At 38.9% G+C, this 24,543-nt stretch overlaps 3 protein-coding genes across 3 annotated transcripts; 2 read left to right on the top strand and 1 right to left on the bottom strand.

Moving 5' to 3' along the window:
* Positions 1-1,374: 1,374 nt before the first annotated feature.
* On the bottom strand, positions 1,375-3,288 carry LOC115747237 (protein IRON-RELATED TRANSCRIPTION FACTOR 2). Its single transcript, XM_048272524.1, is given in 5 exon segments — positions 1,375-1,455; positions 1,877-1,978; positions 1,980-2,148; positions 2,150-2,238; positions 2,710-3,288. Coding segments are annotated over 5 exon segments (993 nt in total). The 5' UTR covers positions 3,262-3,288.
* Positions 3,289-8,764: 5,476 nt separating this feature from the next.
* Positions 8,765-20,350, top strand: LOC115747398 (membralin-like protein At1g60995). The gene is made up of 14 exons (XM_030683551.2): positions 8,765-9,078; positions 9,893-9,955; positions 10,951-11,388; positions 12,281-12,362; positions 14,159-14,220; positions 14,375-14,469; positions 15,088-15,167; positions 16,166-16,246; positions 17,452-17,568; positions 17,860-17,945; positions 18,051-18,157; positions 19,221-19,312; positions 19,413-19,489; positions 19,778-20,350. The coding sequence occupies exons 1-14, from the start codon at positions 8,926-8,928 to the stop codon at positions 20,240-20,242; spliced, it is 1,998 nt and encodes a 665-aa protein (XP_030539411.1). The 5' UTR covers positions 8,765-8,925; the 3' UTR covers positions 20,243-20,350.
* Positions 20,351-21,865: 1,515 nt separating this feature from the next.
* LOC115747407 (uncharacterized protein C594.04c) lies at positions 21,866-23,348 on the top strand. The gene is made up of 3 exons (XM_030683563.2): positions 21,866-22,340; positions 22,429-22,692; positions 22,789-23,348. Exons 1-3 carry the CDS (start codon positions 22,104-22,106, stop codon positions 23,266-23,268), a joined length of 981 nt encoding a protein of 326 aa, XP_030539423.1. The 5' UTR covers positions 21,866-22,103; the 3' UTR covers positions 23,269-23,348.
* Positions 23,349-24,543: the final 1,195 nt, after the last annotated feature.

The following is a 24,543-nucleotide window of genomic DNA, read 5'->3' as shown; positions in this document are numbered from 1 at the left end:
TTTCTCATGGCATGATGTAAGCAAATTGTGTTCTGCCTTTGCATTTCTTCCACGTCCAATTTTTTTGGCTGTTCCCTTTGCATTTTTACGGTGAGAACGTTTCGCGTATAGTCAATGATTTCTGCTGGGGCGCAGTAGTCTTCACGCCTTCCAAACATCACTATAACAGATAAATACAATAACGTGGAAGGCAAAAGGGAAAAAACAAGCTCCGAGCCAATCCAAACAGTCTCTCTCTCCAAAAGAATGTATCGCTATTCAAATTTCCTCAAAGAAAACGTCCAAACTGCCCACCATCTTTGATGTCATGGCCTACTTTTGGCATCCAATCTCCATTCAGTCATGAAATCTGAAGAACATGTGGAGGTCATATCCTGTCTATAATGCAGGCGATAATAGGTATCCAAAGCAAGGCACACTGACTAGTGGTGGTTGCAAACTGGTGAAGAGATCGGATCGGCTACTTCGATTAGTCTAAATGAGATTCATGTCGTTTTCTTTTCTTGCAATTGAAGTTCTTCAAATGAACAGCTAATCAATTTTAATCTGGTCAGGCATAAAAAACATTATGGATTTGAAGGTCACAAGAACTAATGTCTGTCGACCTCCACACTGCTGGATTTAATTTGGGAAGAATGAGTCAGTCATCAGCGATGCTTTTTGAAATACTGGCAATGACCAATCAAATTTGTGCAGTCAAGTTCTCAAATACAAGGACCATAAATATTTTGGATATAAGTAAATCATGAAGCTGACTTGTCTTCGCTTCGCATCATCCGACGGAAGAAATGCCTGTGTAGCTAACCCTGAAATAAAACATCGGAAGAGACCATGTACTCATAATTCCTCGTGGATTGAGTGAATATGGCTTAATAAGTAAATCACTTCGTTTTCTCGTGGAAATGTCAAAAATACATTGAAATTTCAAAAGGGTCTGTTAATAGTGCCTCCGAGACATTCGTCAGGAAACCTATTGATTTTCAATATATCGTCGGTCACAGATAACACAAATGAGGCGCTGCATTGAAATTAAAATCCCTTTCTTTAACAAGTGCCCCCAGTCCTTAACAAAAGTTCATTTTCAAATTATACGTTAATTGTGTTGCTCAGTCAGTCTCTTCTGCCTATGATGATCTAATTCTCTGGTCGTCACCTCAACTGCAGAACATTCTCGGATCCATCAAAAGCAAAATTGCAAGATATTCCCAGGGAAGAAACTGACGGCATCTTGCTAGATGTTTGACCTGTTAATATGAAGAATAAAAGAAAGGTAAAACTTACAATGGAGAGGATAAAATTTGTGCTTTTCCAAGCGTGTTCAGCCTGGAAGATCAGTGCCACCATTGTCCGACATCGCAATGGCATAGACCCAAATCAAGAATCACGAATTAACCAGAAACTTATCTAGTCTTTGAACATTGGGATATAATCAGATCCATATGAACTTGCATTCATCTGTACAGAGAAAAGAGAAAATCAAAACAATGGAATTTTTCTAGGAACTGGCAGTTAATTCTATGAATATACACATTTGCAGATATAGACTGAACAGGATTATTAAGTGCGAGTATGCTGGCTGCTTTGACTTGATAAACTAATATGTATTGCTCAGAAAGAAAAATCCAGTAAGAGTCCATTTCTTGGGGTTATAGCATTTGCATTTTCGTCCTAGAACACATACTGATCTTCGAAGAGAAAAGAAGTATGCTGGCTGCTTTGACTTGATAAACTAATATGTATTGCTCAGAAAGAAAAATCCAGTAAGAGTCCATTTCTTAGGGTTATAGCATTTGCATTTTCGTCCTAGAACACATACTGATCTTCGAAGAGAAAAGAACAAGCAAACGGAGAAAGAAATTATCCAGTTAGCATATACCTGGATGTTCAAATGGAAGCAGACTCGATCATGCGGAACTTCAACAGTGGAGGCATCCAAAATGCTAATGCCTTTGGCTTCTAAATTCCACAAAAGACTGGAAAACACGGGGATTTTGCCAGTCCCTCTTCATACATATCTGAAGGATGAGTTCACCTTTAGTAATTTCATGCACTGAAATAGTCAGACGCCCATTGTTACTTTCCGGCGTTGTGTGAGAGGTATCCTCGGTAACTAATTGCTTGTTTTGATCAATCGCGGATAACATATTTCCTTCTGGAGGTTAGCTCCGTGATTTCCTTCTCGATCTCTGGAATGTACTCAAGTACCCCATCAATTATAGCCGGCGCACCCCGTATCTTCTCCAATTGTATATAAGCATTGTTAATTCATAGTAAGATGGTAAAATCAGTGAAGTCATAACTGTGAGAGTGCTAAAAGATTTTCTTGCTGCGAGAACAGTCTTCCAAAAATTGCTAGGGAAGCAACATATTCATCAGAAATCCATGTAATGAATGATCCCCACATTAAATCTCATTTTCCATATTTTCTGCATCATCAAGAGTAGATGTTTTTTTCTCCCTTTCTTTTGCTTGATTCGCACTCAAGAAAATAAGAATAAGATGTAATGAATGATCCCTACATTAAATCTCATTTTCCATATTTCCTGCAACGGCTGCTCCTCTCAAATGAGAAGACTAAGATGGAGGTCGGGAGTTCGATCTTGACTCTGTAGTGAGGGAGACGGGTCAATTGGCTCTAAGCTAGGAGCCCGAAAAAAAAAAAAAAGCGAGAGAGAATAATTAGAGTAACGAGGAGTTACAGGAGGAAACCTTGGATGAAGGAGAATGAGGGAGCAAATCAGCTAGTGTCCAGTAGCAGGCATTGAGATTCTTCCTCCTCATGCTCTCCTTGGCATTGTGCTCTTCCTTCTTATTCTCTCTGATCATCCCGATTGTCATTTCAGTCATTTCAGAGCTCATCACTGATTTGCTGCTTCTGGCCACTCCTAGTTCTCTTGACTTGGCCAACTCAAGCAGTAACTCGACGTTCGTGTCATTGTTTCCTTCTACAGTATCAGCTGCTAAAGATGATGATGTGCTGCATTCTCCGGGGATTGTAATCTTCTGCAAAGCGCCACCAGGAATTTCTGGTGGGTGCAATAAGATGTCACGTTCGGGAAAGCTCGGGTATTGATCGGTCCGTGCTAAATATTGGTCTTGCTGCTCAAGAAAGACACTTCCACTGGGACCCTCATTGTTGCCGGTCGAGGTTTCTTGTAGAATTAGCAGCCATAAATCATCAAGTGATTCTAGGGTAAGATTTGGGCAGCTCCCAGATTCTATAGGAGTACGGTTGTTGGGGTCTTCAGGAGGAAGAGACATATATGAAGCTGAGTTGTAGCTAGCCAGATAGAGATACCCAGTAGATGAAATCCCTTGAGAAGGAAATTAGAAGAAAGGTTTTGGATTGTACTTTCAGGAGGTTCCACAAGGAACATCACTGAATATTGCTGCAGTACAAGAGCAAGTTGCATCATTTTGGGGGGGTTGTTGGGGACCAGATATAGGGATCCAGTCTCCAAGGTCAAGAATGAAGGTGAACCCTAGCTGGAGCTGCAATTGGGTGCAGAGAAATAATAACAACAATAACGGAGAAGAAATGGGAGAACTGGAAAACCTAGTTTAGAAGCATCTTTCTTGAATAATAAAGAAAGTATAACATGGGTTCGCAAAATCACAGTGACGAGAAGGCTAATGTGTCTATCAAACTATGCTAAGCAATCGCAAACATTCGTCCACCAGTTCACACTGCTTCTTGAAATCTGATTCAGATGAGAGACATATCAAGTAAAATCTACGGCGCGCACATACGTTAAAGAACAGATTCTAGAAGAGAGAGAGAGAGATGATACCTCCTATTTGTCTTCCTTCCAAAGGAGGACGCCATGAACTTCAAAAACTTGGCAAAGTCAATGGATCAAGGCAACTATAAAGAAACCAACATACGAATATAGAATGCCTTTTGCAGTACAATGTAACCAGGGAGAGCTTCGTAGAGCAGTACAGTCGCCATTGATATGCACCAGGACGAGCATCTTCTTCCCGCTGTCTACCCCCCTGTCCAAACACACCGCCATATCCATATAATACCCTTCCTACGTTCATGCCCTCATCGACCCTCAACAGGTATAGCTTTCAGATTCCAGGTTTTCGCTAACATCTCCCATCCATGGTTCTCCCCGCATGCATGCCGATGCATGTCCGAGGCTCTTCGAGACAAGAGCAAACCCGATAATAGTGACTTTGAGAAGGATGAGATCGGTCGGCCTTGTCGCAATAAGCGTATTAGATTGTCGTTTAAAGTTGCCATGTTGGGCGCAAAAAAGATTGAGTTTTGCCACCCCTGAATATTATTGTTCTATCCCCAAAGAATATGAACTTGTTTCGACCTGATAAATCTCAACAAGTATTCATAAGTGTGAAAAAACCATTTGATGGTTTGTAAATTACCAAGATTAGTAACTTTCATTATGCAGAACTTATTAATGCTTCGAGATACACAATAAACATTGTTGGAGTGATTTATCAACTTTTGTCAGAGTAAATTACCAACTAATTTTAGGATACTGACTCTCATTTGAATTACTTATCAACGCTTAATTCTTTTTATTTGGAGTTACCAATTTTTATTTGCTTTGATTATTAATTTCTTACATTTACTAATTTATTTTAGAGATTGCGAATCCAAATTAACGTGCCTAGCTAGTTTTTGCCCCATCAAATTACCTTATGGTATTTAATTGTTAACTCTCATTTAAGTTACTTACTGACATTCAATTTGCCGACTTTTCTTAACACTTACAAATTTTGATTTTCATTTCTCAGCAACGCCTTATAGTTGTTGACGCTTTTAGTAATTACCAGTCTTATTAGAGTGACATATCAACTTTTCTCAGAGTTACCAATTAGTTTTAGGTTATGAAGCCTCATCCAAATGACATACCAAGTTTATATTACTTTTAACTAATTACCGACTTTCCTTATTTTGTACTAACACTTGTCTGCTGTTCTTGATTACCCCCCCCTTCAATTTACCCATTTTTATATGAAATTACTAACTCTAATTTTAAATGATTTTTTATCAATCAGTTAGGAGTAATCATATCTTATTACTAGTCTTTTGTTACTTACTAACTTTTTTACTGGGTTACTTTCTACTGGATTACTTTTTCGAAAGGGTTCCTTTATCAAGTATAAAGTGGGTTGGTAATTTAATGTAATAGGTCGTAAATTTAAGCCGCTACTATGAAAGTTAAACAAAAGTTGAAAAACTCTCTTTTTCAATGGATCTTATGAAATCAATTTACAAATTGATAGACATTAAAAATGAGCTGGCCCAATTTTTTTACAAACTTATCATAAGAATCTGTATATGTCAATTTTTAACGTACATAACATTGCTCATTTTAAAATGTAAACATGTCATTGTTATTTGTGAGTAGAGTCCAAAACATCCAAATGTTCGACATAAGTCTGTCGAATTGTTTGTATATTAGATTTAGGAGAAGTTGATTATGACATACATGGGTCACTAACTCAACAGAAAGTTGGTAAATTAAATCAAAAACAAATGTATGTCAGTAAGAAAGTCAAATGAGAGTTGATAACCCACACTTAGTAACTTAATTAGAGAAAACTTAATAAATCATGTGAAAATCAGTTGGTCGATTCATATAATAATTGATAAATTTAAGGGTTACTAAGAAAGATAAATAAAAAGTTGAAGAAATATAAGAGTGGTTTTTTGTTAGATATAAGAGAAATTCGTAAGCTAAAAATAAAAAAACTAAATAAATATTGATAGCTAACTTGAATAGGAGTTGATGATGCAATATTAATCAATAAGTTAATTGGGGAAAAGTTACAGAAATTTTATTGTTCATTTAATTTTCAATGTTTGGAAAGTTTAGGAAAATAAGTTGACGGAGAATCTTTCATAGTCGATGGAAAGTTTATGCTTGAGCTGAAGAAAACGATTTCTTGTCCTAATAATCCAGCTAAAGTAATAGGAATTAGACCTAAGACAATTCCGAATAGAAGCATCAGGAAAGTAACAAATATTTTTTTAGTTTTAAACCTACGACATAGAAGGAATAGGAAAGTGCTTAGGTCCGCACCACCTTAAGAGACCGAAGTTAGCCTTTGTAGAACCAGGCCTGGCCACCAAGGACTCAGCCACAGGCGTTGAGTCCTAATGCCCAATCCGTATTCCCGGTCGGCCGTGGTTTAGTACTTGGCTCCCATGCCCAAGCCATCGGCGCTCAAGCCCGAGTTTGCTGAGGCTAAGCCCGAGTTCCTCGCGATTGGCTCGAGAATCCCCGTCTCCCGCACTTGGGCTTGAAGATCTCGATGGCCGAGCCGGGGTCCCCCAAGGCCAAGGCCTAGTCCTCGTTGCTCGAACCAGGGTCAGTCCCTAAGCTCGAGGCCGGTCACCGATATCGGATATTGATAGAAACTAATACATGCTAGTTGATGAATGCAGTCTCTTAATGAAGGATGCCGCGTGTATTCGGAGAAGCGAATGAGTGTGCGGATCGATTGGCCAAGTTGGAAGTTAATTACTTGCATCGGACTCTCGTTATTTTCTCCCTTCGAACATTGTAAGATCGCATCATGTCTCCGATTTAAATAGAGCAACTATCTTTATCGAACTTGTAATTACTACTAGCGGGTTTGTATTTGAGATTTACTAGTAACGAAATCATGTCGTTACAAAAAAAAAAAAATCATAATCCGAAGAATGTCATCCCAATATTAAACTTGATTCAACCCAAATATGCCTCCACCCGTCAGCTTATGAATGTTCCCCACTTAGGCGATAAATTGACTTAATATTTATTATATAAAAACCAAACCCGACGAGAATTTCACCTCAAGTTATTCCACTTTTAACTTTTCTAATCAAGTTATTGAACTTGCATTTTATGACATTTCCAACGAAGTCCCTCTGACCCCAAATACAGATACTTGAAATCAATATTATCAGTCGAAGCCAACAAAAGTCTGATGTCAAATTTTTTTTTCCTTTAACTGCCTTTGCTTATTGTTAATGGATTCACGCTTAGTCCGATCTTTTCACTTAGTACTAAACGTGAAAACATTTAATTGTGAAGGCAGATAAAGCCTGAAAAGATTTGAAATCGAAATTTTCTGCTCCGATATCATGTGAAAATTTGTGCGATCCATGCCAACTGTTTATAAAGCTTAAAGTATTAGATGAATTGAGCAATCAGATTTCTCAACATAAATGTTGCACTTAATTGTTCCACATTAAAACTCTTGCTGGTTCTACCAAGCATGTCAGCTCAATAAACCAAATCAAGAATTGGGGTGCATTCGATTAAAAGTTCAAAGACTTGGTTAGATGAATTAATGAATTATAAGGACTTTCGACAGGAGGAAAAATACACAAATAATTTACTACTTGAACATATGCAGCCCTTATACCACACGATTTGTGCATGTCTTTTTGAGAAAATAAAATCAAATTTTCCTTTTTAGTGATGAATAATAGTTTCCAGTTTATTTGCAAATTTTGGCCGGAAATCGAAAAATATTGTCATTATCCTAGAAAACAAATACTGAACATGTATGCTTAGCACGCGGGTTGAAGTTCTCATGACTTCGACAAAAAAAAATAAAATCTCATGAATATTTGATCAACAATGCTTTGATCGACCTTTTTGTTATGCTCCGACAAAAAAAAAAAAAAAACATTTTATTATGCAACTTTCAAATTTAAAAGCTAGCTTCACCGCCGAAGTGATAATGCTAGGACACTTCGACTGAAATTGGTATATGGTTGGAAGGATAACAAAATCGTAGAACATAGAACACCATATCTTACACTCAATATCCAAAGCATCTCTTTAGGATTGATGAATTTGCTTCGGAGAGCATGAATCACTTAGGCTCTATTTGTTTCTTGAAAAATAAGCCATTTTTGGAAAATATTTTTTAACTTGTCATTTTTCAGAAAAATTACTGATATTTTTCAACGTTTGCCTAAAATCTGAAAATGCATTAGAAAATATTCTTCGATGTTTGGTGTGGAAAATTTGATTTGATTTAATTTTCCTCCGTGCCCTCATTTTAATATTTTTTATTTTATCTTTTCTTTATTAAAAGATCTAATTTTTAATTATTTTTTATATTTTACTTTTTTTTAACTTTTTCCCACCTTCTGCTCAGGTCGGTCCAGCCAAAGAAGAAGGGGAGAAAAAGAAAGGAAAAAAAATTAAAAAAAGAGAGAATTTTTTTTCAAAAAACAAATAAAAGATGAAAATAAAGTAAAAAATAATTAAAAATAAAGAAAATATGAAAGAGAGGAGGAAAGAAAGCTGAGGAAAATATTTTCTTTACTTTTGAAGGAGTTTTTTTTTTTCCATGAATGGAAAATGTTTTTCTTAAGTAGCTTATTTTTTGTGAACCAAACGTCGAAAAATTCAAAAAATATTTTTCTGAGAATTATTTTTGTGAAACAAACGGAGCCTTAAAGCTGAAAACAAATATTTCGACAAAAAAGAAGTAGAAAATAAATACACATTTTAAAACGACAGCCATAAGCGAACTTATAATTCACAGAATGATAATGAGAAAACCTTGTGCATTATCATCATCTTTATTATGATTACTATTATAATTATTTTGATATGTGATTATTATTGTGATTATAGTGCTCTTGCTTTTGTGAAACGAAAAAGCGATTTCTTCGATTATCCTTTCTTCAGTTGAGGCGGGGCAATCAACGGCGGGCTGAACAATCAACGGGTCATATGTTTAACGTGCGCGCAGGTCCGGAAGAGAGAACGGTCAAAGCCCAAGCGCAAAGAAAATAAAAAAAAAAGGGAAAAAAGGGAAAAACGATCGTGAAATATCAACAGACACCCCAGTTTTATCCTCGGATTCGAACTTTCCCCTGAGCGAGCCGAGAGAGAATCGACTGAAGAGAGGAACGGAGGAGATAGGCATGATCGCGTAGAGGGAATGGATCCGGAGCAGACGTTTATTCGGGTCCAGGAGCGGTTCTCGCAGGTTCTGACGCCTCGACTCAGAGCTGCTTTGGAGTATGTCTACCTCTTCATTGCCGTCACTCTCTTCTGCATCCTCGTCGTCATGCACGCCAATTACGTTCAGCAGGTAACCCTCGATTGTCGCTCGCGCTTGTTCTGAGTTCTTTCTTTGCGAGTCTAGCCTAGCCTAGCCTAGCCTAGCCTGTATTTGGGTTTTGTTCGCTGGATGACTTGATGAATAGGGTCATGTTCTGTTTCCGAAGTCGGTTTAGCCGGGCCACATCAGTTAATCGTGTTGCGGTTCTTTAGGTTACTCTCCCCAGTGTTTGCAGTGCGATGATTTGGTGAGATTAAGGGTTAAGTCGTGCGGGTTTGACACAAAATTGGGCCTTTGGGGTTATTTTACACTCTCCTGTTGTGGGCGGGCAAATTGATTCGGATAGTCATACATATCTTATTCCGTGTGGGGTGATGATCTGTTGAAGTGTAGCCTTAGGTTATGCAGGTCGTGTGCTTGCCATTTTAACTATTTCGTGCTTCAAATTCATGAATAATTTTGCTTTTTTGGTTGCCTAAGAAACATCAAGTTTAATGCCAGTATGTGTTAAGGTCGTTGCTTTGTGCTGAGTGATGATTATCGCTGGGAAGTGAATCAAAATCAAATCCATATTTTTCATCTAGCGAGGTCAAATGTTGGAACAAACAGGAGGTGTCTGTACTTCTCTCTCTCTCTCAAGCGTGTGCTTTGATTTGTCACTTGTTTTGTTCAGTTGGTGGTATTCTTTCTATTGCATCCTGTGTTTCGTCTCTCAATCAATTAAATAAATAGCAAACACAACCTTACGTTTTAGATAATTTAAGATATGCTTATCTCTGCTTTTTTAGTGTTTTTGCACTTTGGCTATTGTGATATAAGACTGAAATTTAGTTCTTGTTATCAGCCTGGCTGTTCTAGTGAGTTCGCAGGAGTCGAAACAGCAGATGCTCAACTCTTTCATATCAAGGTATGCGATCATTTTGTTGTTCATTCCAATGTGACTCTATTTTTGCTCGCTTGTCTCTATTTTCTTCCCTTCTTTTTAATTGTGTCTTTTCCTTGTCCTCTTAGTTAACTTCCCACTCTTTATCCCTTTCTGTGCTTTGTTTTCTGCTTTTGTGTGTTGCTATTTTTTCCTTATGCCTTCTCATTTGCGATCCAGTCAATAGATACTTGGAGCCTGACGAGTAATTATTGAGGTTTGTGGTGATGGGAAGAGTTCGTATTTTGTGTTGTGCTGACCTAATAGTAGTTTGATTTTGCTTGACATAATGAACATTTTCTTTTGGGAATCTTCACAATCATACAATGTCTACACATATTTTGGGTCAAGTGCCAAATTCTCTATTAGTGCTTGTCTGCTTTATTTTTTTTTCTTTATTGGGTTGCCTTAACAAGTCGTCAATTTTAGCGTGTATTTCCGTTTTATGTAGTTGCATCAGTAAATGATCAGTTTCAATAGGGAGACATGTAATGATTGCCAGTGATGTCGCATACCTTGTATTTCCGTTTTATGTAATTGCATCAGTAAATGATCAGTTTTAATATGCAGACGTGTAATAGCTGCCAGTGATGTCGCATACCTAAGGCATGATCGAAGATATGAAAGTAGAGGAGCTGCTGTTAACTTGGAAATACTAGTAGGGGTTGTGGGAACAGGCAAACTTGATGCCTTGATAATTTGGGACAGTGAAATGAATGGAGAGATGATAAATGGAGTGCATGGCAATTGGTAGCTAATTTTAGAGTTATGGACATATGTTATATTTAGAAGTTGTTTTGTTACTGGTTGTGTGATATCCTATCACGTACTGAACTCGAGTCAATGACTTGTGTTGTGATATAAGATGATACTTTTGCAGACCTCTTTTTATATTTTTAAAATTTGGTGGCTCAAAATTTTTTCCCCCTTTGCCAAATATGAAGTGTGATCATTCAGTGATGTTTAACTTATTTTTGTAGATAACCAGTGTAGGCTTGTGGTCACAAAATGAGACTGCATTGGACAGGAGAGGTCTTCCTGATTCTGAACATGCGGAGGGCGAAGTTGAAGTTCAGAATGTAGATGGAAAGGGATTGACACTTCTGGCTGCTAAGTATTGGTTAAATTGGATTGTCTCAGGTGTTAAAAGGGGCAACCTAGTCTTAAAGTTTTGGAAGACTGACAATGAACTATCTGACCATCAAGCGGAAACTTTTCCTAGTGGCCAGAATTCTAAGTCAGCAGATGATGAAGCAATTGGCAGAACTGATAAAGTAGAGTCTCGGTATAGCTTTCCTTTATCCGCCAAAGAAACATTTAAAGCTGCTATTGCTCACTTCGGCAGGAAATGGTACAGACGTCTCTCATTCATATGGAGACTTGTGAAGCAAATTGTTGGAAGTTTCTGGAAATTGTGGGTGAGTGGACTACAAATGTTATCGGTTTTTACTAATATATTTGTTCACACAATTAGCTCTCATTTACACATTGTTGCTTTTGAATGGGCAATTCTGATGATGGTGAAAAAATGAGGCAGTTTTGACCTCTATTAGCTGGCATTTAGATGTACAGCCATTGTAGGGAGAGTAGGTTACTCAGACTTATAAAATTCTGAATTAGGGTAGTTATGTGTGCCTTGATTTAATGGGATCTTAGGCATTCATATCGGGTTTTTGGGTGATGAGAAATTGAAGGATTCACAATTCTCATCGCGTTAAGATTCTATGCTTAACATCAATCAATACTATGATTTGGCGACTCTACTCTTCAAAGATCCTCCAGCAGTCTTCCGTGTTCCCACCCCTCCAGACCCTTGAGCTGTATAAGCTAAATATGACTGCCCGTTTTAAGTGGTGGACAACTCGACTACACTTTAAGAAGTTCCGTTGAGCACCTGGACCTGCTATTTAGATTTTACAATTGCAAAAGCTTGAAATTCTGGATTGCACTTTTAGGGGATGATTTTGTAGACCTATGTTTTGCTTTAACTTCGGATTCTTTCATCATGTCAATTGTTCCTTGCTGCATGTGGCCAGGGTATCCCATAAGTATCACAGCTCATGTTTGATTATGTTTTGTGCTACGCTATCTTTTGGACCTCAATATTTTTCAGCTGGCTCTCTTTATTAGCTGGTTTTGACATTTGATCTATACTTTGATTTTGTGTTTATCTGGCATGTGATTTCATAGTTCCAAGGTAATGCTCTATATGTGAAATCTCTCTGGGTTTCAATGTGGTTACCGATGCAAAATGATTCCTTTGACCGATGTGCCAATTTCCTGTGGCTGAATTTGATAGTTTTACTGCAGAACATTGCAGGTGTGCATTTCAACATCGACATACCCATGTGGTTGCAGATACTTCATTTAGATAGGATCAACTTATATGCAGGTAAAGAGTTGCAATATTGTGAATTTTTAGTATGCACATAGCATGAGCCTAGATGTAATTCTATCCTTCATCAAGTGAAACTTGTAAATGGGATGGCATTCCCTTTGTGTCACTTTCTGAGTTTCTTTCTCTGATAAGAAAAAAGGACTTGCAACTTTTAAAGTCCACTATTGTGACATTTTTGGTTCAGTTTGGAGTTTTTTGGTACATATATTAGATGGTTGAGATAAACTAGTCTTTGTATCTTCTATTTATCGGTTTTTTCTACACCCTTGGATGTGAGACTTTTGTTCTCTTTTATTGTGGTGCTCTGTATCTCATTAACATCACACATTAAACACAACGAAAATGGAAAAGATAGCATTGCATGGTTCTCTCGCCTTCTCGTAAATAGTATTAGATTCATCGCTTGGAGAAGTCTTTTTCCGTGTTTCTTGCACTTAGACTACGTTGGGTCATTTGAAGTTTTCTGTCGGATAGGATTAGGTCGGATAGGATAATGATGTCATTTGTTATAACTTATACCGTGTTTGGTAGATGTCTGAACATAACATGGATATAACACAAGTTCTTCTCCCCCCTCCTCTCTATCCCCTACTTTTAAGCCATTGGTCATCAACCCAACATTGTTGTTTCCTTCCGCGGCCACCTGTTGAGCCATCGTTGACATTGTCTCACCTCGATGTGCCATCAGCAGTTGTCATCGCATCCACTATCGTTAGCCATTTGTCGACATGTGGCACCCAGTTAGCCACCATCTTTGTCTGCTCTTGATCCTTGACACTGCGACCCTTGAGGCCTCACGATTGCCTCGGATGGGCATTGGGCGACATCAGATGATCTTTGAACCTCTTGTTGCACTCTAGGATCTCCACCATCCCGTGAGCCAGTGTATATGGTGGTGAACGCTGCGAGGGAAGCCTTAGTGTGGCGAATCGCTTTGAGTAGCTTGGACTTGATAAAATCTCAGTCTCCACTTTGTCATTGTCCCTAAATAGTAGATCCCCAGCGCGTGGAAGTGGTGGGCTGCGTACGTCTTCCTTATGTCCTTGCCTCTGAAACTCACGAACACATTATACTTCCATTGATGAGTCGAAGCAAAAGATGGAATGCGTTGCCCGATTTCTTCAATTCCCATGAGGACAATGTGCAATTGTGTGAGAGACTGAGAAAAGGGTGGAAACATTTCCTTGCAAATGCAGAATATATACGTAAAGAGATGGCACACAAGTTGTTAATGAGAAGGGACGATGAGTGAGAGCTCCGCCATGACACCAAATTTGGGTGAAGGTGGAGATGTCAATCAAGAAGCTCTGGTTGGGGAACATGATTGCTTGGCCGGAGATCACTATTGGCGATAGTTGGAGTTGACAACTAGTGGCTATTGCGGTGGTGGTCCCTCCGTGGTGGCTGGTGTATACCATGGATATGAAAAATCCTTTCCACCTTTATCCCACTCCTTATATGGGATTCTTCATCTAGTTTATATCCCTCTTTTATCCAGCCTTATCCTGTCTTGGACACTGAGGACACCAACCAAAATCCAGATAGGATAAAATTATCCTATCCTAACTTTCATCCTGGCCACCAAACGTTGGCTTAGATCTTTATGTGCTCTAAGCTCACTATATGTTTGTGAGTACTATCCGGCAATCAGTGTTAGCACTTGCTGCTGGTGCGGATTCTTGATTTATCCATTCTAGTTGTTTATTTGACAATTGGTCAAGAGTGTTGGTTTTTTCCTCTCTTACTTTATTCAATCATGTTCTGTTATCGTATCTTGCCATTTGTTGCAGTGCACTTGACCGAAAGGAGAATTAAGGCTTTTGAACCAACGTACTTGTACACCATGGAAAAGGTATGATGACAGTTATTTGTTCTTGCCCTTTGCATCACAATTTTGCTGAATCACTTATGGTGTGATCGTATAAACTTTTTGACTGAAAGAACTTGTAATAGGGTTTAAATCTCAATCTAGTTGGACCAAGAGAGTAATTTTTTTTTCCCTGCAGGGATATTTTCTGCTGCCCGAAAATGCTAAGACTCAGCACAACATTCGTACGGTCAATATTAGCATATCAGGTCGACATTCTTGCTTTGGAAACAGGTTAACTTCTTAACTTAACATATTTTTCATCTGCTTTACCGGAGGGAAAAATAATTATTGTTTCTTAGGTCTTATACGTCAATTGTAAGGTTTTAGTCAATTACCATTGCTTTGACTTAGCTTTTGGCCTTTTAAAAGTTCAAGAGCCTTTTCTTAGCCCAAGGGTGACGAGATATTTGTTACGCATGTTTATTAAATACACGTCCTGGATGGATTTCCATGTTGGTAATTTTTGCCGATGTCAATCACGATTGTTCCTTCCCTCTCCAGTGAAGCGAGTCTCTTGGTTACATTTTATGATCATCGAGATATATAAGGTCACGGGTGCTTGTTTAATTAGAAATGGTCACCCAGATATATAAGGTCACGGGTGCTTGTTTAATTAGAAATGAAAGAAATATAAAGTACTTACCCATAAAGAAGAAATCAGAAGATAGTTTTCCTTCACTATTGCATAAAGCTTCTCTAGGTGGACTCTGGACGCACTAGGTTGGTATCATCATATATGGCCACTATCCAAAGTATAACTGACTCTCATATGGAAACGTGTTACTTTTAGAAGTTGGAGTGACGTTCACATTTCTGGCTTCATTTTTAAACCTATCATGGCAATTACAGGTGGCAGCAACTTCTGATAAACGGATTTGTTGGATATGATACCATTTTGATGAATAGTTTGTTGAACTCTTCTAAACAAGGTATTTATATGTTTCCGGAAGAATAATGGTTTCCTTTTGTAAATTTTCTTCCGAGTTCTCATGTGAAATTTAATTTACTAAGGGCCATATGCTCTCAAGGAAGCCTGCCTCTTGAGGAGATATGTAGTTGATTAAAGTGTCCGGCACCGTATTAGGAGTTCTGGAGCATCATTTAATATGAAGTGTTGAGGTCAAGATAGTAGAAACATAGAATTATTGAGAGAGTTATCTTTTTCAATACCGATAAATGTATGCTTTTCATACTTCAGAATACTGAAGAGAATTGAGAGGAGGTAAGTCTTCAGCATATGGTCTGCCTACTTTCTTAATCAGTTTTAATGAGAGTGCAGTAGCACTGCAGCAGTGCCCTACCATGTAAGCATTGTGTGGATAAAAGAACTACAAAACTTGTGAGAAAAATGATTGTTGTGTAAAATGAAAAATCTGTATAAAATTCACGGAGGATCGGAGACAGTTTGTGGGGCGGTTTCGTATATGTGCGTTACGCTGTTGTACCCTTGATAATATCTTTACGTTTACTGATAAATTAAGGGACTGGTTTAGGAAGATCTAAGTAAAGAAATCAGTAGTTTTTTACTGGACTTTTGAGAATTATGAACAAAGGAAGGGATTAGCAAGAAAGTTTCTTAAAGAATCTGTTCTGGAGAGTATTCAAATATTAAAGACAAAAGAGAAATATTTCCCATGCTGCTGATCCTGTATGAGGCAAGGTACTATTTATGAAACTGTAGTGTGATGCTCCCGAAACCCAATTTCTCATCTATTTTCCTTGCCTTGGGATGATTCAGCCTGGTACTTGATGTTATCTTACCCCACCATCTTATTATCATCCACTGGATGTGAGATTATTTTGCCAATTTAGATTTTCATGCGTTCATTGGGGTTTAAAACATTATAGTGATAGTAAAACAGCCTTTGATGTTCCAGTATGTCAAGTAGAAGCTTTATGATTCCTCTGAATGGGAAACCTCCTGCAGGTTATCTGTACAATTACCAGACCAAGGAGTTCTTCAATCTTAGTTATGCGCAACCTCCGGAAGGTCCAGCAAGATTTGGAGGTTAGATTTCGTTTTTTTCCTCTTCCGTGTCTATGATTCTAGCAAATTGGCAATAAAGGAGAATTTTGTGAAAGAAAAATAAAAGCTGCTAGTGCTCCATTTTTCACATATATTCCTACAGCATATAAGTAGTTTGAGGTCAATAAGAGCATGTTGGTCTGGTTGGATTAGCGAGTATTATGTTCGCCAGTTCCCTTGGACTTTGGAGTTTTCAATCTACAGATTTTTGGCCAAAAAGAACCTATCAGTGGAATTGATGCCAAACCACCTAAAAGGCAGGAATAGTTTAGTGTGTTTGGAATGGCCGTGGCTTTTAACTTGGTTTAGATATTTACACTGTTACTATGGTATATTCTAAATTGAACATTTCAAAAACTTGAAAACACGTACCTTCTAGAGCCATTTAAGCTTTTAAGAACATTCTTTCCCATAAGACAGATCCTTTTTTGTCCCCTTCTGGTTTCTCTCTCTCTCTCTCTCTCTGGCTTTTGTGCAAAAAGCCATACCAACTCACCAGCAATTCCACAAGCTAAGTAATATGGCCAGGCCACCAATTTTCTAGTTGATGTAGAAGTTTCAATGTATGAAATGTATATGGTACTAATTTTATATAAACATACATGCTGGAACCCCCATAGAGCATGTTCATGGCAGAAGTAAAACCGTTGGCACAATGCATACCTGTTTTGTAACAGTCATCTTTTTCACTGTAAGATCTGAGTTTACCATTGGATGCTTATACAACATGTGCCTGTTGGTTTGACATAAGAAAATGAAGTGTGCTGTTAGTGGACATGTATTGCAGGATGTCTGTTGTTTAGATACAGTTTGGCTTTATGAGTCCACGTGCAGGGATGTGAACTTTACTTTCCCTTAATCTGGCTGAACCTGAACCTTGCTTTAGACTTGGTTTCAAGTTGTTAGATATTTCCTGAGTTACTTATTTGAAGACGCGAGGATGAATTAGTATGGTTGTAAAATGTTCCTTTACAAAATTACTAGCGCCGTTGGACTACAATATTGGACATTGTGTCTAAGCAATGTATTTGTGGGTATAGGTAAATGTATTAGCATGAGAGTTGATAGTTATCAAGCTGATAACTTTTGGTTAATTTGTCCTTTTTTATTTTTAGGAGAATCTTGTCACTCAATTTTCAGTTAATAAATTTCGATAGACAAATAATGCATTTAATGCCCCCTTGCAGACTATTTTGTGACAAAGTGTGGAGTGCTCATGATGTCTCTGTTCGTTTTTTTCACAACCACAATGTCCGTATCATTCACATTGAGAGAGACGCAAACCCGAATGCTGAAATTCACAGGTTTGTATTAGATCCCTTGCATGATGGAAGCTGGGTACCTGTTTATGTATTTATCCAGGAACAGTTTAATAAGATTGCTGCATATATGAAAGTTGTCTGATATACACTGCCTATCATATGAAAATCGTTGACTTTATGAGTAGCTGTCTGGAGCTTATCTTCTCTCTGATTCGGATTAGGGGTTTTATAGCTCTTCAGCTGGTGGCATCTTTCGATTTTCACCATCACGTTTCTTCTCTATTTTCTTCTTTCACACTTTCTATATAACTCTAAAATAATAGTCATTTGCAGTGCAGCTTCAACATCACGCAAGACATCGGCTTCCCACATTTCAACTGATATTTGTGCATGTCATAGAATCCCTTGTCTTTGTACCGGTGAGCACTATGCTTCGAGGATGGTTTGACATTAGTATGGACAACCCATCAAATATTGTAAAATAGTACAAAAAGCTTCTTAACAAGCAGTGAATTGGATTGCAGATCATGATCGGGATTCTCTTTTTTCTGTTCGAGTTTTATGATGACCAGCTATTGGCTTTCATGGTGTTAATTCTCGTGTGGTTATGTGAACTATTTACACTCATAAGGTCTCTCTCTCTCTCTCTCTCTCTCTCTCATGCTTATGCACAAGCACGATGAGCCACAGGCATACACTCATGTGCATAATAGATAAGCTCATGTCCTTGCTTGCCTGTGTGTTTCTAAGCATTTTTTATACTTATACCATCGAGCTTATGCATTGTTTGGAAGTTTGCATCCTATATGTAGGGAAACTGATATTTGCGGCCTTCAATTGTAAGTGAAATTTTAAAGTGCGAGGATGAAAATGAAGGACAGTTTTCTTCCATTCAGTAGATTGTTTCCTCTGTTGGGTATGTGGCAACCAAGATCATGACAAATGCAATTATCTAGCAATTGTAGTTTAAATATTATTCCTGGCTAGTGAACTTATCAGATTCTCAAAGCTGGTGAAAATTACTGACCATAATTTTCACTGTTTTGCTCCAGACAATAAGCACTCGTTCCTGCAAAGTATCATTTAGATTTTTCAAGATTTATCTTTGGTAATGCCCCATAAAGGGGAACCTTTAGTTTATTGACCTTATGGAGGAAATAAACCAAATGCGGTGCAATTGCATTGGTGGTTCCACGTGATGGACTCCTGGGAAAAGGCTCCAGTAATGTCGGTGGTTGGTATTTTCATACGAATGTGTAGTTTAGTTGGCATTCAGGACATGCATGACTCCCGTTCTTTTATGGCATATGCAAGCTGCATTTTTTAGTAATTAAATCCAAGGGATGCAGGAGAAGATGTGTTTGGTTGGGATTATTTGGTTTCATAACTTCTTTTCAATAGTGACAGATAGTAACAGATAATGAGCGGGCTCTTTTGGATTATCTTAGCTAAAATGTATCCTGTTCTTTTGTCCTTTGTCTGCTGCTGCTTTGGATTGGGCAATAGATGGTTTACAGATTGTTCTAATATTTAAATTTTCAATAAATTCGTAAGATAAATTGAACATGATGCCCATTGATGTATCAATGCATCTTAAACAGTATTATCGGGCCTTAGAGAAGGACTTTACCTTCGAATACGGTCTTTTTACCTTAGAAGAAAGACTAACAGCTAATATCTGATTATCCTTGCAGTGTCCGCACGCCAATATCAATGAAGTTCTTTCCTCGGTTTTTCCTGCTCTATTTCCTGGTTTTCCATATTTATTTCTTTTCCTATTCGTATGGTACGTTTCCCTTTGCCTTTCTTTCTTTTTGGTGCACACATGCATTCATGCACAGATCTATGCAATGAGACTCATTTAAGTGTTTCGTGAACTTTTTCAGGTTTTTCATACTTGGCACTCTCTACAACGGCAGCATTCATGCAGCATCTAATCTTATATTTCTGGAACAGATTTGAGGTAATTGTAATAGAGCAAGGGCTGCATTGGGGTATACCCCTGATTAGGAAGCGCAGTGTATGGACCTATAGGTCAGAAAGATATTATTAGGATGTTATGCCAGATGGTTCACGGGATGCATATAGTGCTTGGTTAAATGCATATCATTAGAATGATGAATGTAGTTTGAGGAGAAGCTCTGAAGAAAGAACCCCTTCTGTACTTGGGAAATACTGTCTCTCTCTCTCCCCCTCTGACGGCTTGTTTACCTTGCTCACTTTGGTTCACTTTCTTGTATTGACCTTATAGGTCCCCGCTCTACAAAGGTTTATGCAAAATCGGCGGTCACAGCTTCAACAACACCCAGACTTCCACATCACCTCCTCCACAATTCTTGCATCAACATTTCACATCACCAGACTAAACACTAGGAATGCAGGTCCAGCTAATACAGACGTGATAACTGGACCCGGGCCTGGGCAGAGACCTGGATTAGATCTAACCACGCAGGAGAATACCATGCGGAATAGTTTCGGGCTTCAGGAACAGGCTGAAACTGACAATGCTGGACAGCCCGACCTACGCCAAGCCGAGGGTGGTGCCAACCCAGGAACTATGAACTCGTTCAGCTCTCTCTTGTTGTGGATATTAGGCGGTGCCTCTTCTGAAGGTCTCAACTCGATCTTTTCTATGTTCAGAGATGTGAGAGACCAAGGACAAGTATATGCAGAATCCCCCAGGCATGAAAATCGCACGACTCCAAATGCTCAATAGCATAGGAAACAAAGATGAGTCAACCATCCGTTGAAAGAAATGCATCTTGATGTTTAATGGTGAAAAAGGCAATAGGTGAATGGAATTCACTGAGCTTTTGTTTGTACAGATTATATGTGCAATATGTGAGAGTTATATAGGTGAACCCCCAAAGAAAATAAGTCAGGATTCAAGTTGCGTATGAAGGGAGGACTGGTGGATATGATTTGTTGACGTGGTTTATCAATCTGAGTCCCACGCTTCCCTTCTTCAAAGATGCAGTGTCACGACGAAGATTTGCAGCTCTTGTGAAACATGGTTTTTGTAGGGAATGCTAATCATTCTGAACTGTTTGCTCCTTTTTTTGACATTGGAATATGAAATATACCATCCTGGTCCAGTAAGGTGTGTGTGCTTGTCTGATTGCCAGCATCAGGTTGGCCCAATGGACTGCTTTTCTATTATAGGAATGATGGGCAATTGTACTAGAAATCCGTGGAAAGTCTTACTTAGGATTTTCACAAGGTGTCGACAACTGCTTTACAATTGCAGCACCTATATAATATCAATTGATTGCACAGTTGCTTTTAGGAAGTCATCCCGCTCAAATTGCAAAATTCTTAGCACAAACTATTGTCAAATAGACTCGGACATCTAAGGAGGAACAAGGAAGGACAGAATGAAAAGTGAGTGAAATCAAGAAATTTCTCATATATAGTAATGGTAAATCAAAATCATCTGGGTGAATTTCCCTTCCGGAGAAAATTCAAAATTAATTCGAGAATTTCTTATACAAAATCATGGTTTTTTTTGGGGGGGGATAATTGTCTAAAATTTCTAAACTTATTATATAGCGGCCAATTTATAGTTTTAAACCTTTTAAGTGCTTCAATTTAGTTCTAAACTTTTTGATAATTTGTCAATTCAGTCATAAGTATTTCAATTGCGTCGGTTTAGTCTTAAACTTTTTTACGATCTATTAATTCAATCCTAAAATCTTTCGATTACGCCAATTTAGTCATAAACCTTTGAAACTTTGCCAAGTTAGTCGTTATCTATTATTTGGATAATTGACCAAAAGATTTAAGATTCAATTGGCATAATTAAAATGTATAAGATTGAATTAACAGACGTACGATAAATTTAAAACTTTTTGGATAATTTTTCCTTTTATTTCTTCGCGTCATCAGAATTTTGAAATCTCTCTTCTCTAGATTGATGTTAAACCTCCCCAAAATAAAAATGGAAAACAAGAAAGGAGTAAAGAAAAACAGAAGCCGGAGGAACTTACTGGAGGGAAGCGATTTTAATTTTAAATTTGAAAGGCATGGGGAACAAAAAAAAAAAAAAAGCGGGGGCAGGGCAGGACGGACTGCCTGTGGCTGTGAGTTGCAGGAGGAGGAGAGAGAGAGAGGTTATAGAATTAGAACTTAGAAGTGCCGCGCATGGCATTGACCGAATCTCACTCATTCCGCTGGCACCAACCTGCGATTGGCCTGCGGCGCGCCATGATGATCACTCATACTCTTTTGCTGCCTTTCCTGCTTTTTAATCATGGCACATGACCCCCTTCTTCACCCGTTCGTGGTCCACGGTCCCTTCTCTCTCTCTCTCCCTCTCTCTGTGTCTGCGCAGATTGCGGAGCTTTCTCTCTCTCTGTCTCTCTCTGTGCGTGTGCAGAGTGCAAAAGCAGAGTCGGCGATGAGATCGAATTTGAGGGAGGGACCAGGTGTGCGAGGCTGGATTATATGAAATGCGGTGCGTGCATGTGAATGGATTCGACTCATCATTTGGCTTCATACCCCCACATCGGTTCCGCAATCATTCGCTCCCTGTCTATTTATAAACTTGGCCCGTCGTCTCCACCGCATCCACGCCCAGCATGGGTCGCAACCTCAAGAACGCCCTCCTTGCTTTCGTCGCTCCTCTCCCCTCCATTCTCTTCTACTTGGCCTTCCTCAAGAACGCCGGCTCTGCGGCTGTTGGCGATGGCGGCTATCCCCTCTCCCCTCTCTGGAGCTGGTGCCTTCACCACCCTTTCCTGCTGGCCAACGCCCTCTTCTTCCTCAACGTCAACGTCCTCTTCTGGGCCGTCAGTCAAATTCAGTCTAGCCACTGGGTGAGTGCCTCCCGCTTCTCTCTTCTTCTTTTGTTTCGTGGGGCCAGCAAGTTGAACGTTTTCTCCTCTGTTTCTTTGCTCGTTGCAGATGATAGATCCGTACTGGACGGTGATTCCCGTGATGCTGACGCATTACTATGCCACCCACCCTCTCGGGCAGTACAACTGGTGGAGATCCAGAATTCTGATGGCGATGACGTGGGCGTGGGGCTTGAGGCTCTCCCACAACTACTTCAGGCGAGAGAAATGGCAGTGGGGTGCTCGGGAAGACTGGAGATTCACCGATATGCGCGCACAGTATGGCAAGAACTGGTGGTGGGTCTCCTTCTTCGCCATCTACGTCTCTCAACAGGTGCTCTCTGCCATTCCTTTCGTGCCCCGAGTCAGTGAATTCTCCTTTACGCCCGGTGACTGTTTGATGAAATGTCTGAACGAGCTTTGCTTGCAGGTTTTCCTCCTTGGAGTGTGCCTCCCTGCTTATGTAGTACACTCGGTGGACAAGCCCCTGAATGTTTGGGATTTCCTGGCTGTTCTTGTCTCGGTTTGCGGCATCGTCGTGGCCTACTTTGCCGATACTCAACTTCATGACTTTGTCTCCAAAAATGAGAAGCTGCAAGAACTGGGGAAGCCGGTGGCCCTCAATCTCGACGAGGGCCTGTGGCACTACTCGAGACATCCGAACTACTTCGGCGAGCAGCTATGGTGGTGGGGACTAGTCATATTTGCGTGGAACTTGGGACAGGGATGGACATTTGTCGGCGCGCTGATCAATAGCCTGTGCTTAGTTCACGTGACCGGGCTCGTCGAAGAGCGGATGTTGAAGAAGAAGCACAGGGCTGAAGCTTATAGGCACTATCAGAAAACTACATCGGTATGGATCCCTTGGTTCAAGGCATCCGATCACTCTGGAAAGGATAAGACCATTTGATCTTTTGTACTCGAACTGCTTGTGGAAACACGTGTGAACCAGCTTGTGTAGCAAAATGAACACCTTCACGTTGTGCTTCATTTCCATGGATTTGTCCTTTTGGTTTCTCCACCGTTTGCTGGGTTCTTCACATCGATCGTTAAAATCCACGTAGGAATAGGCAAAGCAGATCACTCTTGACGCAGTAATTATTGTATGGTCGGTAGGAAATCAGAGGCGCCAATTCAGCCAACAGCATCCGTTCCTGAGTCTTTGCCAAAATACTTATGTCTTTTTGGCGACATTATAGTAGGATTATCAGATTGGTGAAGCCAAAAGAAATGGACATTTGTATAAGTAGGCGATGGCTGCATTGAGAACCCAATATCAATTCCTAAATCGAACTTAATATACCAAGAACTTTCATGTAAAACAATCTTAAATCCGCTTTAATAGGCACAAAATGGAAGAATTGCCCTATTAACATCGTAGTTTGATGGGGGAATCAAAGTCCCTTTTTGAGATAATGACATGAATAGTTCATTCACTTTGACCCGACATGCTATATCGTTTTGGATTTTCAATTCCTTTAATATGGCCCTTGAATTATTTTTAAATGTTTAATATAATTCCTAAACTTTCAATTTTTTCAATGAGTTAATATCACAAAAAATTCCACACTGGTATATTTGTGACAAATTTACCCCGAATTATTTTTTTGACTATGAAAAACCTAAACCGATTCACTTATGGCAAATTTACCTCAAACTATCTTTCTTACCATAAAAAACCCTAAATTAGTATGTTTGTGACAAATTTACCCTTCGTTAAATTGGGTTAATACTAAGAAAAATCTCAAATTGATACACCCGTGACAAACACAAAGTAAAAACCTTAAACTAGTATATCCATGAACCGTCACGTGTCATCTAACTCAGCAATTTGATGGTTAAATTTAACGAAAATTAACGGATGGTAAATTTGTCAATGGTATACCAGTTTGAGGTAAATTAATCACAAGTGTACCATATTGAATTTTTTGTGGTAAAAAAAATAGTTTTTGGTAAATTTGTCACATGTGTAACAGTTTAGCATTTTCCATGATATTAACCGTTTTTCAATCTATTCTCTCAACTTTTCATAAAAAAATTCAAATTTTAATATTTACAAGTGTTCATAATTACATCATTATCCAGTTTTTTTAGTCCACATTATTGTCGAGATTTTGAAGTTTCTTTTCATTTCAATCCATTTACAAAACAACAAACAATATGCGATCTTTTTTTTTACTTTTTA

This window comes from Rhodamnia argentea, chromosome 11, assembly GCF_020921035.1.
Source record: "Rhodamnia argentea isolate NSW1041297 chromosome 11, ASM2092103v1, whole genome shotgun sequence".
Taxonomy (NCBI): domain Eukaryota; kingdom Viridiplantae; phylum Streptophyta; class Magnoliopsida; order Myrtales; family Myrtaceae; genus Rhodamnia; species Rhodamnia argentea.
This window is presented reverse-complemented; position numbering and strand designations above follow the sequence as displayed.

Bases quoted from the DNA above. Each gene is read 5' to 3' on its own strand.
- LOC115747398 (XM_030683551.2), top strand. From the start codon at position 8,926: ATGGATCCGGAGCAGACGTTTATTCGGGTCCAGGAGCGGTTCTCGCAG. The intron at 11,389-12,280 runs GTGAGTGGACTA...GTTTTACTGCAG, and splicing joins GAAGTTTCTGGAAATTGTGG to AACATTGCAGGTGTGCATTT. The intron at 15,168-16,165 runs GTATTTATATGT...AACCTCCTGCAG, and splicing joins GTTGAACTCTTCTAAACAAG to GTTATCTGTACAATTACCAG.
- LOC115747407 (XM_030683563.2), top strand. From the start codon at position 22,104: ATGGGTCGCAACCTCAAGAACGCCCTCCTTGCTTTCGTCGCTCCTCTC. The intron at 22,341-22,428 runs GTGAGTGCCTCC...TGCTCGTTGCAG, and splicing joins AAATTCAGTCTAGCCACTGG to ATGATAGATCCGTACTGGAC. The intron at 22,693-22,788 runs GTGCTCTCTGCC...CTTTGCTTGCAG, and splicing joins CCATCTACGTCTCTCAACAG to GTTTTCCTCCTTGGAGTGTG.